General features: G+C 36.8%; 1 protein-coding gene across 1 annotated transcript in view; it reads right to left on the reverse strand.

The window, feature by feature from the left end:
- The window catches only part of RNPC3 (RNA binding region (RNP1, RRM) containing 3), a 16277-nt gene extending 1750 nt beyond the window's left edge, over window positions 1–14527 (reverse strand). The window contains exons 1-14 of the mRNA XM_050901003.1: window positions 14306–14527; window positions 13033–13080; window positions 11764–11882; window positions 10519–10599; window positions 9651–9762; window positions 9088–9156; window positions 7458–7606; window positions 6362–6487; window positions 5357–5493; window positions 4349–4510; window positions 4083–4177; window positions 3945–4003; window positions 3275–3407; window positions 2333–2405 (exon numbers count right to left, since the gene is read on the reverse strand). Of these exons, the coding sequence (XP_050756960.1) occupies window positions 2346–2405; window positions 3275–3407; window positions 3945–4003; window positions 4083–4177; window positions 4349–4510; window positions 5357–5493; window positions 6362–6487; window positions 7458–7606; window positions 9088–9156; window positions 9651–9762; window positions 10519–10599; window positions 11764–11882; window positions 13033–13080; window positions 14306–14527 (1572 nt within the window). The 3' untranslated portion in view covers window positions 2333–2345. The remainder of the gene's footprint in view (window positions 1–2332; window positions 2406–3274; window positions 3408–3944; window positions 4004–4082; window positions 4178–4348; window positions 4511–5356; window positions 5494–6361; window positions 6488–7457; window positions 7607–9087; window positions 9157–9650; window positions 9763–10518; window positions 10600–11763; window positions 11883–13032; window positions 13081–14305) is intronic.
- Between the last annotated feature and the right edge of the window lie 278 nt (window positions 14528–14805).

The following is a 14805-nucleotide window of genomic DNA, read 5'->3' on the forward strand; positions in this document are numbered from 1 at the left end:
TATTTGCAATAAGATTCATGAATTTAACACAGCTTCTTCCTGTTTAAAAACAATCAAAAGTTTAACTTATGTCAATTTAGTTGTTAAAAAAAACAACAACATTGAGACACAGGATACAGATCAAATTTGAAGTCTCTCAAATGTTTGCATAAACTTGTTTATATGCATAGTTGTGTTTCAAATGAGATTCTGACACTGTTCTTCCTTACAGACTCAGATTTCTATCATGGAATTTTGCATCATAAATCAGCATCCATCAGAATATTCCAGCAGGAACAGGAAAATAGTCATGCAGAAATAGGGTTCATTTTCATCATTAGTTGGGAAATGAAATAAATATTTTTAATTAAACCTCATGGATCCCTAGAAATCTGTACTAGTCCACTGCACATTCTGTGATCTTTACATATAAATGGTCAAGATAAGGAAGAAGTTCTGCCCGTGATACATTAAACCAATGACACCAAGGTAACTCATGTAAGACTTTCAGGTGCACAAATAAGTCTTGCATAAGTATGCATTTGCTCACTCTAAAAAAAAGCTTCTGAGTTGACCACCAACATGATTAATAACCAAATAAGCACCTCGTTATTTTCTTTATGTAATTCAAGTATTATTTAGCATGTAGTCAGAATTTGACTTACTGTACAAAATTAGTTGGAAAGACATGGAATTTCTAAAAGAATAAAAGTGTTCAGACTTCATTTATAAGACTTTCCAATAGCTAAAATATTTCAAGTTTCTTTTTTGCATTTAAAGAAACCTTAGTAATTTTCTTCTTATTAGACACTGGATAAAATATAATATAAGGTTTTTTCTAACAAGCAAGGAGTAAGAAACAAGACTGAAACATTCCCATAAACCCTTGTTCCTAATAGAATACTTTAGCCAATGCTCATTTGTCCCTTTTCAATGACCAATACAGAAGAATGCCTGTAAAAAAAAGTGGTCTTTAATTTGATAAAATAAAATACAGATTTTGCAAACCACAGATCAATAACTCAAAATAGGAACTGGTAAGACCAAATATCATCTCAGAAATGAGGGAAACAAACTCAGATATAATCTGATGAAAAAAATCCTTAGACAACTAACAGAACAAGAAACCTATAATTGAAGTAACTGTTACAAATAGAAATACTACCCTCACAACAACCATACTGAGGGGTCTCCAACCAATTTTTAAAAATCAAAACCAGCTATTCACATCCTTTATTTCAAACTTCAGGGTTTTTTTCCAAAGTAACAATGATCAAAACAACCGGATTAAAAACACATCATGGATTAAGTAGAATGTTTCAGAAGCATTCAGCCTAAGCTTTGAGTTCATTTGGTCTTAGGCGGAGGCATAACCAGAGTGATGCCCAACTGTAATCTGTAATTAAGTTAAATGCCCTTTAAATTTGAGCTAGCTGATCTATCAGAGGGTGCAGATTGAAAAATAAGTGCTTCTAATTCTTGCACTAGTTACTTCACATGCTAATTTGAGACAGTTCACTACTCAAATGTTTTTAGGCCATGAAACCCTCACAGTTAAATTAGAGCTGATTTTGCTTGAGTTACTCTCATATAAAGCAAATAGGGTAAGCAGTAGTGAAGTAAAGCTATATGATAGGAAATTAATAGTGATTACTTTCTGCTGAAAGTTACTTTCCCATCAAGTTTAGACAATAATGCCAAAAATCAGGACCTATGCATTCCACAACAAAGGAAGCCTTCATCAATGCAACATTACGTAGCACTTTGTGACACAATATCCTTTCCTAAATCAGACAAGTTTAAAGGATGCTGCAACAGCACTAAGATCTCATTTTCCGAAGTTAGCAAAACCAAAGGTCCTTTACAGAGCTAGCAGAAGTGAGTTTATTGCTGGAAACAGTTCTTCAGGATCACTTTACAATGGCAGGGATGGAAGAGAAGGAAAAGAGAGGCAACTCTTTTCAAAGCCAAAACCCCAGAAGATTACTAAAAGGTAAGTGGTCCTATTCCACGGAATTATCCTCCTTAGCTCCCCAGATTAAGGATTAGAAAAATTGACAACTACCCTAGGATATCAGGATTAGGGAAATGGCAGTCTCAGAGTTTCTGAACAGAGGAAGAAGCAACATTTTAAACTTACACCAACTATATAACTTGCATTCTGGTTTTCTGATATAAGTGCACATTTAAGAAAAGAAAATTGTATGGAACATTTCCCCTCCACCATCACTATTCCTAAAGAAGCCATTAAAAAGATAATAAATAAAAACAAACAAAAAAACCCCAACAAAACAAATGAACAAAAAACCCCAGCCTATTTCTTTATTTTTATTTTCAGGCAGAGAATCCATACCTTGTGCAGTGTTCTACTTTTTTCTTTTCCCTTCATTGGCATCCTGTTTTGGTCTAGCTGAACGAGCAAATTGCTGAGATTCTGTTAAGGACTACAAGTGTCAATGATAAACAGAAGCCAATCAATAAGCAAAAAATAAGTATTATTTCAGCAAAAGATAGTTTAAAAAGTGGCCTTTATCTGTGAATCAATTCTACTACAGTATTAAACATATATAACAGATCAGTGAGGTCCTAATCTTTGAGTAATAGACACTATTGTTATATATAACATTGATATTTACAATCCTCCATCCCATCATGTTAATTCCATAACTTTGATGTCTCAGTAGGTATTTGGGATGAAAAAAGCTAAAGGGAACAGAGGTTGCAGTGAACAAGAGTACAAAGAAAAGGAAATAAACTATGAAACATTTAAGTGAAAAGGAAGAAAGGATTTATAGACAAAAAACAGGGCAATGCAATGAAAAAGTGTAGAAATCCCAACATGTTGCACAGGCCCAAAAAGTAACTGACAGTTCCAGCTGGAGAAGCAGTCTAAATAGAGACCACTGGCCCTGACAGGAACATTTCTTTATGTTTTTAATTCTGTAAACACAGGCTTAACCAAGTCAAAAAGCCTACTTGTATTTAAATACAATGGTCATACAAGCTAAGTTATCTTTTGTATTATGTTTTCAGGATCAGATCAAAGAGCTAAGATCAGAGAAGACACTTTTATTGTCTTATATAAAGCACATTTACTTTCCTATTTCAGAAGAGGTGCCTCTATATTTTTCAGTTATCATAAAATTAACAATAGTACACTATACTGTGCTCCCTGGTTTTCTTAAGGTATCTCCTGTTTCCATAGATTTCTAGTAAGTAGAACACTGACAGCAAAACTAGAGATTGATGGACAGATTACAAAGAATTTAATGTAAATGTTTGAAGAAAAAGATACAACCACCATGGGTTTTTCAAATAAGACATATCCATTTACTTCTTTTAAAGCTTTAGCAGCTGCTTTTTCATTAGGAAGTCCAATGAAAGCCTGTCCCTTCATACGGCCTTCTTTCATCAAACGTATGTCAAACCTAGAGGCAAAATTGAGAAACCAGGAATTACTCATGTTTAACCCCACTTTCGTATTTCACAGTACAAATATAATTCTCACGCTTCAAGTTGGAGAAGTAGCAGAAACTGGAGCAGAGCCTATAAGCAGGAATTATGTCTTTGGAGACCATTTTGCATGGGGGAACCATTGAGTAAAAAGTGACATTAGACTGCAGGACGGCAAATCGGTGTGCAACTGTAGTAAATATGACATATGCAAAATGATGAGATACACGCAATCATCTACACTGTTCATTCTGTGTCGCTCAGCCAATAAACAGTAAATTTGGTAACGAAAATATAAGGAGAAAATAGTAGGGTCTTCAGACACTGTTCAAAAAATAATTCTATTTCTGTACTTGTGATAAATGAAGATTTTCAGATTAAACATGTTTTTTCTTCATGCAGAAGCATAAAGAAAAAACTAAAGATGACTAGTTTTTAAATCACAATTTTCACCAGTATTATAGAAGTTAACATAAAATGCTTAATTTTAACCAAGTATCAAATTAACTTACATATTTCGTTCCACTTCTGACTGGAAGTCAACGTATCTTCCAAAAATGAACTTGAGATCCTGAAATTAAAGGGTAGGTATAAGAGGAAAGCTGATAAAAAGCCCTTTTGATAAATATTTAATTTGCTTGTTTACCTACCTTTTCTTGAACTTGTTTAGCTAAATTCTTCACATATATCCTGCAATTTGGATCACCTGGCTCATAGTTTTTGAAAACAGAAAATTTTTCCATTTCTTGAAGAAGACAGAAAAACAGGCATTTTAGCTCATTTACTTTGTATTTTTGCTCAGTATAAAATAATTAAATTTAATATATGATCAATTAATAAAGGAAATACTTATTTAAACTATTTGCTGCAACAAATCAAAGAGCTATTATTAGATAATTTATTCTCACAGTTATACCTTCTCTAGAAAGTCTGTTTTTTTCTAGATCCCTTCTAGAGATAAATTCTGATGGTATTTCATCATCCTCCTCTTCAGTTTCCATTTTATCATTTGAGCTAGGAGCTGGGAAAATCCTTCCAAAGCCTGTATTACTGATTTCTTCTGTGGTTGCATAAAGGTCTGAAATTTCAACACATTATATAAGTGGTTTGTATGTTTATTCACAAGAGGATCAACAGCAAGCAAAAAAGTATACTCCTTTCAGTAACATTTTAATATAGTAGACTTTGTAAAGCAATTTGAACACATCCTCAAAGAAATGTGTCTTAATCCCTGGTTTGACAAACACCTGCTCTATATGGTCCTATAAAATCAACTGTACTACAAATAAAAGCCATGGCACATGCCAGTTAAGGTAAAACTAGCCTTGCTGTTCATGCCTGTATCCATTTCAATGGTTTATCTAATTTTCATTCAAAGAAACTGTGTATTACTGTAAAGCACCAAGAAACAGACTGACCATAACCCTATAAGAAACCATCACACCTCATTGCTATTATCACCCAGCATTTTTATAGCAGATAATCGGTGCATCACAGAGAAGGAGCTGGCAATCACTTGAATGCTGCTCTCTAAGAGCTGGAAAAGGAAAATCTGAAATTAGCCCGATATATTCAATTACGCTATATAATACTGAGAATGCATCTGTAACATATTTGCTAAAAACACCTTAGCATTTAAAACAGAGTGCAATTCACCATAAACCCACAGATCACATAGGAAAGAGACCTTTAAAATCCTCTTGATCCTTTACTGTACCAAAGCACAGAGTTCTGTGCTTTAACATGGGAAAAATAGCAAATGCAGACAAGACGCAAGTTGGTGTTCTTAAACCCTGATGTATACTATTTATGAAAGCTCCAATAGAAAAGAAGAAAAGAATTCCCTGGCCTAACTTCAGCAGCCTTCTACATACTGAAACCACATGAATTTAATATTAAATTAATTTGAAGTACAAACTCTTACCATTTTTTTCTTCTTTTTCTGAGTTTATCTGAAGAACAGCTGGAATGTCAGTAGTAATATGGAACTCGATTTTTTTATGACCTACATGCTGTGGCTGCTCAAAGACATCTGACGGTGACAGTGTAGGGTGCAAATTACTGTTTAAAACAACAACATGTTAATTAAATTAGACACTGATGAATGCATAGTCAAATACAAGATTTCTTCCAGATAGATTTGATGCTGTTTACCACAAACACATGAGTTCTCCATTTCATAAATTTCACCCAATACAGTTCAACTTGATTAAAACACTGCAAATATAGTAGGTATGGCTGGCAGTAATTATATACCACATTACAGTATAGACAGGCACTTATGGAAAACTTTATCAGTAACTTAAATACGAAAAATAACTGGCCTTGCTGCTGCTCTCACATAGTGTATAAAATATACCAAATTTTCAAAAAGTATAGCAAATCACTTTCAGGAAGAAGGAGGCTATTAGTAAAAATGCATTCACAATTGATCATCACTACATAGAAATACTACACTGGTGTCTACTGTGCCATAGTACTGCAGTTTCAAAAACCAAACTTACTTTAAACCAAATCAGTTTTTATTCTTCCAGTATCATCTTTTTTTTATCTTAAATTTTTATTTTAAGGAACCCAAACAATAAATCCAGATTGCTTCTGTCAGGGCTGTGATATGAAATTGTTTTTCTTTTTTATGAAAAAGGGATTTTTATTAGTTTGATAGCAAGAGAAACACAGACCTTCAACCAGGCATGCTTTACAGATTAAGGTTGTTGAGCAGACTTGAGTTCAAATTACACAAAAATTTGGACCTTTAGAACAATAAAACCAAGCATGAGGATAAGGGAAGACCAACTCCAGTACTAAATTTACATATCAGTGAAAAATGCTTGTTTTAAGACAGCAACACTAAAGCAAACGCGACAGAACATTTAGTAAAAGGAATAGTCTTCTGAAAAAGTGCAAAAAGCACAGAAATAATACAAACCTGTGGGGAGTACACACGGGAACATTCAGTAAGTCTTTAATTCTTTGCTTTTTTCTAACACCACGTCTCTTTGTGTTTATTGGTCTTTTAGGCTGAAGGGTTGCTAATTCCATCAACTTGGTCATTCTATTTTAAACAAAATTTAAAAAAGAACCAAAGTGGTTTAGAGTTTATTTGAAAATACTCATTTTGAAAACCCTTCCCCCTTCCTTAAAGCCCCTGAAATACAACTTTTCAGAATACGGTTATAAATCTAGCTATCTTAAGACGGAAACTACATTAATAAACTGTAACACACAGCAAATAGATATACACAGAGCACTTAAGTAACCGATCAAAATCGTAATGAGTTCAATGATGCCCCTTCCCTCCCCAAGCATGCACCTAATTAGGACACTGAAGCTGTAGAAATGCTAAGAAGCCCCAAGCTGAACCTTTTTTTTTTTTTTAATAATACTGTTTCCACTCAACAGGAGTGCCTTTTTCCAAATGCATGTATTTTTCTGAATATAGCATAGGGACTTTCTGATTTACTTTTCAGGTTAAATAGCAAATAAAGAAAATTACTTCTTCATTTAGTATTAGTTTAAAGATTAATAAAACCAGCTATGATGTAATTCAGTCCCAAAACTGCAAGAGAATCCTCAGCACACACAACCTCCCATTATTATTACTCCTAGCAATACATACTTCCAAAAACGACATTTTGGAAGTCAGAGTGCACATATGATTCAGGCTGAGTAGTTTACTCAGTAAAGATATGGAAAAATGAAGAATCCAGAAAAACTAATTATTGCTTCCTTACATCTGCACTCTCTCTTCATTCTGAGTTTTTGTTTCGTTGGGTTTTTGTTTTTTGGACATGGGAACAAATGATAATTTGCATACCATTTGGCCATTTTCCTTCTGTTACTGTGATTCAAAACAGCACTGTCCTGTTTTTAAGTCACTCTGGAGCTTCCCTAAGCATCTGGAAAGATTACCTATGTACTGCAAACGTTAACAGATTCCACCATTTGCTGAACTAGAAGCTAGAAAAGTAAAAACACAACTTTAAAAGAGCCCAAAAGCTTGCAAATGACTGTAAAATGCATACCTCTCCTTTTCCTCCTCATTATCACTTTCATATTCTGATTCATCTCCACTAGATAGTTGCTCTTCTTCCTCTTCAGGCAAAGGAGGTTCTTCAGGAGGCAGAGGTGGGATTGGGGGAGGTGGCACAGGCACTGGTAAATACTCTTCATACTAATTATAGGGAAAAAGTTTAAAAAAGTAACGAAATATTTTAAGAAAAAAAATTGCATATCTTGTTTTCCTTTACATAATAAAAACAGTCAAAGCAATGAAGCATTTTTTACAGTATGTTTATAGGGATCTAGATGCTATTTTGCTAAACTACATTACTAATGAAAACTTTCAACAAGAAAATAAACTTGCTGCTTTCTGAAGCGTAACAGTGAATGTTTTCATTCTTTTAATTTGAGGAGTTAAAAAAAATAGCAACCATGGCCCTGGGTTTTTACTTTGCACTCAGCTTTAAGGACTTTCCTGAGAAGAATATGGTCAAAACATATGGGAGGAAGCCTAAGCTCCCAAGCCATCTCAGTTTCTACACTGAACCTTGCACCACCTATCAAAGTTACATTTCTATTTCTGTAAGGAGTGAGGATTTAATGAAAGGAATCAATTTTTTCATTGAGACTGCAAAAACCACATATAAGGAATTCCCTATGTACAAAATTATCTCCAGCCCCATTTTCAACAATCTTACTACACTTAACAGCTACTTTTATGTACCGTCAGTTCCATAAAGCACTGATGTCTTCTGGCATTAGAAATACTCTGTGCCCTTTAGAAACTGTTCTAGGAACTTCGAGGACTCGCTTCTCACCTTACAACTCTCTTTTGCATGACCTTTAAATTCACAGTGCTTAACCTGGCCCAATACCAGGCAACAAATAAAATTATTCCCAGAAAATCAGTGTGAATTTGTTTATTTGATAGATTTATTTCATAGTTTTCTTTACCAGCTAGCTCCCGTTATCAGAAGCAGGTGTTCTGTTAGGGCAAAAACAAAGTGTAGTGGAGCACAACTTCACTATATCCAAATACAGTAGCTATCACTATTAATGCAAGTCCTCACTTGCTCTATCTTCCACTGGCAGTCAGTAAACTACTCTATCACAGCAACAGAGAACTGAGACCACAGAGCTGGTATTTCTGTTTCCCTTCAGAAATGGCTCCCCCTAAGCCTCTGCCAGTTTCCCCCAACCCTGCCTCTTTCAAAAAACATCCTGGAGACAGAGCAACTTAAATCCAAAAGCACTGTATAATCTCATTAACAATCTGAATCTAATCAGAAGTCCAAAGAAACACACGGATCAAAGAACTTAACCCATCTTTGTAAGGCAACGGGCTAATGGTATTCTTTATTTCCTGTATCTGTAACATGACACTATAACCTCCCTTTTTTTTATACTCAACAGTTTGAAATATTCCAGTGCTACTGTCATACATGTAAATTTCTTTGTTCTAAGTATAGCTAAAAAGATTTCTTTAGAAGACTAACGTGCACATCTTACCCAATGAAATGCAGCAGTATTTGCTATCCTCTAGAGATTTCTCCAACTTTTTAGAAGTTTGAACTTAGATCTCCTACCATGTTGCTAACATTTTAAATTGTGAAACCGTTTTACAGTACTTAAAACACATATTTAAAAAGTTACCATGGGAGGGCGAGCAGTAATTGGTCCAAAAGGTGGAGGAAGATTCATTTTATTCATAAGATGAAGTACCTGAAATGATTCAAGATAAGTAAGATTTCCTTTAAATAAATAAATAAAAACAGTTCCTTGCTAGGTATCATAGCCGATAACTTCTGGCAGGTGTAAATCAGTATATTTTTAATGAAGACACAACTACATTGGTTATTAAACAATGTGAAAGTCTGCACTTCAGATCCAACACTAATGTTAAATATGACCAACACCCTAAAAAGGCTAATCAAAAAAAGTAAAGCATCTTCTCAGAATGAAATTCCAAGTACTCAAGTCACATCTAATTAGGAAGATCATATCCACTTAAGTCTTCAGTGTCAATGAAGTAAGTTACTTCTGGTCAATGAAACCTTATTATCTCAACATAGTAAAAAATTAACATTGGTTAACGCTATCACAGGAAAACTAACTTAATATTTACTGTGACAAAAAGTATTTCTGTGGAGAATTAAAAGAGGAAAAAGAAGATGTTTTTATTTTTACACTTTCTTTTTTTGCTATTTTTTACTTACCTGGACATAAAATTTGGGCACGCTTGCCAAGGCATTTGCTATATTTGCTAGAATTGTACTTGAAGGTGGTGGATACAAATATTTGAGGCAAGAATTGATGGGAAAGGTGAGGCTGAGGAAAAAAGATTAAAAACAAGACATCTTAGCATCATTGCCACATAATGACTGATAACAATTAACGATTACTAGAGGTTTATTTACTGCATCTGAAATATCACTGAAATATTATTATTTCCCCTAGAACAGTTTTGGGTCACTTCCATTACATCTTTAACATCAGGGAGCAGTCCCCTAATGCATGACAGACTTACTGCGCTTGGGCACAATGAAAGTACCAACACATGCAGAAAGCCTAAAGCGCACAGAAACAAGCAATACGTCCAAAGCCAAAAGCACAGCATAGCATGCTGTACAAACATCATAAACTCAGTGCTCAAAGTGCTGGATTTATTAGCCCAAACAGAAATTTATTCTTCATATATGCAAAAATGCAAACATGGGAAAAAAGAACAAGAAACCTCTGGAAAAACAAAAGTCAACAGTATTCTGCTGCTAACACTGGGACAACCTACCCAGTCCTCAAACTCTTCCTGATAAAGCAATGCATAGTGCTAGAAGGCTATTATGCAATCCACAACTTCACAGCTCAAAGCACCAGTCACTACTCAACTGTGAGGGTTCTAAACTTGAAGAACTAAAATTTCATCTTTATGACAATTCCTACAGCTATGCACGTAGAACAGTAGCATACTATGAAACAAAACGAGGAAATGCAGTATACGGCATTGTCTCTTGTTCAACAGTGCATAACACTTATTTCAAAATAAACTGTAACAGAGCAAAATAATTAAGAAAAAAAAACACTAACCCATGGTTGGGTGCAATTCCATTCTCTATTTTAACACAGCTTGTTTCTTTCTTCACTTCTTCTTTCACTGGTTCTTCTGAACTGAAAATTAATTTAGCATTAATTGAAACGGCAAAATTTAAGTGCCTTACATAATATATGAAATATGTTTAATCTCATGTATTAAAAATATAAGAAATAGATTAGTACAGTATTTTTAACATCTTTTATCAGTGGCATTACTACAGCCATTATTAATTCTTAAGAACTAATACATGTGGATAATTATAGTAGCCAGACTTCTAAAATAAATATTTATGCAGATTTAAGTAAGTCTCCCTATATTCAAACACTTCTGACTTAAATCTACTCACAGCAAAAGAACTAAAATTATTTCATGTTACTCTCTGTTCAGAGACTGTATAAAACCAAAGGTATTAAATTACTGATTTGTTCATATTCAGAGAGTGGAAATAAATAACTTAAAACCTCTATAGTTGATCATAATTAAGCACTATCACACAGCTTCTATCACTTACGTTACATATTACATAGGTAAACTTGAAAACCTAACTATGCAATTTATTTTTTTAATTAAGTACTTGACAGACAATTGAAACCCAAACTATCACAGTTCTTGGTCACACTAGCATTAGGATTCTTTTTTTTTTTTTTTATTTTTAAATATTACATATTCTTTAACTATTTGAAGAGAGACTCGGAGAGTTTTATGTTTGTTCTGCTCATGCTTCAAGCTAGATACATGCAAATCAGCTCCAGCTTAGAAGCCAGTGGCTATAATAGTATAGTCTTACACAGTTATGCTAGCAGGTGTCAATTCTGCCTGACTCGTGATTAGATTAGAAAGAAACATCAGGAAAGCATTGCATGCACTGTTTAAGAGCAAAAGATAATTATAATCCTGACACAGAAAAAAAGTAGAAGAGTCTGTTTTAAACACAGGGAACCTGTGCAACACAGAGGTCAGCTTATGCAGACTGGAGTCTTGCTCTGTAAATGAGAACAAACAAGACCATCTGCTGATTAAAGATATTAATAACTATAGGTGGGAATTATTTCATGACGATACTGAATGAAACAATACTAATGGGAGGAATGCAGTCACTTATCTACAGATCTGAACCTGCCTGTTAGCACTTCTAAATGGTTGCAATTTCTCCTTTGACTTAACAGTACTACAAAAGTATCATGAATACAGAATTTCCTTTCCTTGACCACAAACATAGAAACTAATTATGCACATACCTTTTACACTTCTCTGAGACAGAAGGCTGGCTAAGTACCTGCACACTATCTTGCTCCTTTGCAAATTCAACAACTAAGGTGTGACCTAAAAGTTTCAGCTGATGCAGTCTTGACAAAGCCTTCAAATAATTATAATGGAGAAAAGAAAGACAGGGAAGAGGAAAAACATCAGAATTATTTCAAAGCATAACTGTTCTTTAGTTGGTAAACTAGCCATAGTTTGCATAGGATGCAGTCCCAACTGCTTTAAGCTAAGTCTGTGCCACTACAGACACAGGTAGTTCTGCACCGTTCCTGCCTTCACAGACCTGCTTTTAGCCGCCTCTTTTCTGCTAGCAAGAAGGAAAAAGACAAGGTTGCACAGCTAGAACCACTGCAGAGACTTAGGTCATCTGAATACAGTAGCGAGACTGCAGCCTTAACAATGATACTTATTACATAGCCTAGTAAATCTCTGTGATTTCAAGTAACAAACCTCTTGCTCATGAACAACAAACATGCAGAAGTCCACTAGTAATAGCTGGGAATTTTAAAATCAAGATTCTTAACAGTGACACTACGAAGCTCCAGCATTCTGCAAGTCAGATCCTGCTAGGCTGCTAACAATTGACACAAAGCAACTGAAATTCACCACTGTTCACCTCACATAGTCTTTGTAATTTTTTTGAGTAGTACTTTACAGCATGGCCTAAAAAAAATAAAAGCAACATCAAAAAACCAGGGCATAAGAGGGAAATTCAGGACACAGGCTTTTTACCAGATTCATATTTAAAAAGTGTTATTAGTATTACCTTTTTGGTATCCGTGTCCCCCATTAACATGGTTGTTTTCTTTTTCTTATCAAAGTTGGACATTCAAGGCAGTCTTGAATTGTGTACATCACTATGTCTGAATTTTATGGCAAATATGCAATTATGCAGGACACAAGTAAATTATGTTTGGTTTATAGTTTATATATAAATGCACACACACACCCTAGACAAGGCCCTGATCAGTCTCAACTCATGTAAGTTTGCCATGCTCTAAGTGACAGGTTGGATCAGATGACTGCCACAAGCTCCTTCCAACTCACCTTTCTTATGACTCTACAGAAGTGTTCATTTTATCAAATCCTTCAAGCACCTCCTGAAACAGAACTCTAATATTACATTGCTCTGCATTTTTTTCCCCCAACACTGAGACCTAGACGATGCGTACAACATTTTAGAGCACAACTGGCAATTCAGAAAGTACTTTGCTAAAACATTCCATAACAAACTCAATACAAACCTTCACAGCTGCATTTTCACTGGGAAAGGTAGCAAAAGCAGTATGTTTCTAGAAAACAAATTAAAAAAATTGTCATACTGAATTCAAATCAAAAAGGTAAGAAATTGCATGTACGACATATACCCACAATTAATTTGTAAGTTCAAGTTTATACATTTGAAAGCTACCAGATAGTAGTCATCTAACTCCCATGTGGAGCAAAGGTGAAGGACTAGAGAATGTTTTTCTTAAGAATTTAGGACAAGCACCTCCTGTAGTCAAAAATTAAGACAGGAACTCAGCAGTTTGAGGAATACAGGAAAACAGTATTTTCCTTCTAGTGAGCAAAAGCCATCCTAAACTGCAAGAAAGTACATATTGATAAAGAAGTTTAACCCTTTTTTCAAAAAAGGAAATTTATTTCAGCACCTCTCAGCAGAACATTTTCACCAAAGCAACTCCTAAAAATAATACTTTTCCTGCTACAAAAGTCATAACTATTTGGATGGTTTCTAACTAACATTTTCCCTTTTTAAGTTTAAAAAAACCTTAAGCTTTCCAAATTAGATCAAATCCTCACAGAATACATAGTTCATCTTAAACTTGTTTTAATATACTTTATTACTTCATCTTGCCACTACATTATTCATATTAAAAACCCAAAACATTAATACTGTCAGACAAGCAGCTAGCAGGAAAATCATTGTAACGAAGTCAATATTTTTAAGATCCTATAAAAGAAAACATGACCCTGACAGAAGATGCGGGCATCATTTATCTGCACTTCTGCAGGAATACAAGGCTCTTTCCAAACAGCACTTGTCACCAGATGGATACTCCTATGTTTTTGTAACTTGGAGGAAGAAAAAAATAAAATAAAACGAAGATTTCAACAGACAGACCTGTGAAACTGCATCCCTACACCTACCAACAGACCCTTCTGCCCTGCTTTTCCACACCCGTATTCGTAACAACGAACGAGGCCAAAGCTGCGGCCAAAGGCACAGGACTTGCAGCCGGCGGGGAGACGGGACCCCCGTGTCAGACGCTCTCCCGACCGCCCCGCTTCGGCCCCGCGGTGCTCTCCCAGCGCGCAGGGCCACCGCGCCGCAGCCCGCTCCGCCCCCGCTCCGGCCCGAGCGGGGAGAAGGAAGAGCCCTGACCCGGCAAACACGCTCACCCCCCTCCCTGCGGCCCGCTCCGCGCCTCTCAGCCGCGGCAAACGGCCCAGGGCGGCGGCAGGTCTCTCCTCCCGCCCCCGCCGCCCGGAGCCGCCCCAGGCCCCGGCCCTCACCAGCCGCCCGTGGTCCGACAGGACGCGCACAGACACCGCCCCGAAGTGCTTCAGCAGATCCTCCTTCTCCGCCGCCGTAAGCTCGGCGGGCAGGTGCCGCACCAGCAGCGTCCGGCCCCGCCGCCGTGCCACGCCGGGGTGAGGCGGGACGCTGGGGTGAGGCGGGCCGGCACCCAGCCCCACGCCGGCCGCCCGCGCCTCCTCACAGCCCGGCGCCGCCATCGCAGCGCGCACGGCGGGAGGGACAGCCGTGCGCACCCGGAAGCAAGGGGACAAATCTCGCGAGAGCGGAGGCGGGGTCTTGGGCCTCAAGTCTCGCGAGACTGGCGGCGCCGTGGGAATGGGTTGTCGCTAGCGGGAAGGGAGGGAAGGGCGCGCTGAGGTGGTTGGTGCGTGTGCGGCGGGGCTGCGGGTTCGGGACGTGCCGGCCCCGCGCCGTGCTGGGGATCCGCTAGCGGCCGGGGGGCGGAAAGGGGCGCCGCGGTAAGCTGCTGTGGCAA

The sequence above is a fragment of the Gymnogyps californianus genome, chromosome 8 (assembly GCF_018139145.2).
Source record: "Gymnogyps californianus isolate 813 chromosome 8, ASM1813914v2, whole genome shotgun sequence".
NCBI classification, from domain to species: Eukaryota; Metazoa; Chordata; class Aves; order Accipitriformes; family Cathartidae; genus Gymnogyps; species Gymnogyps californianus.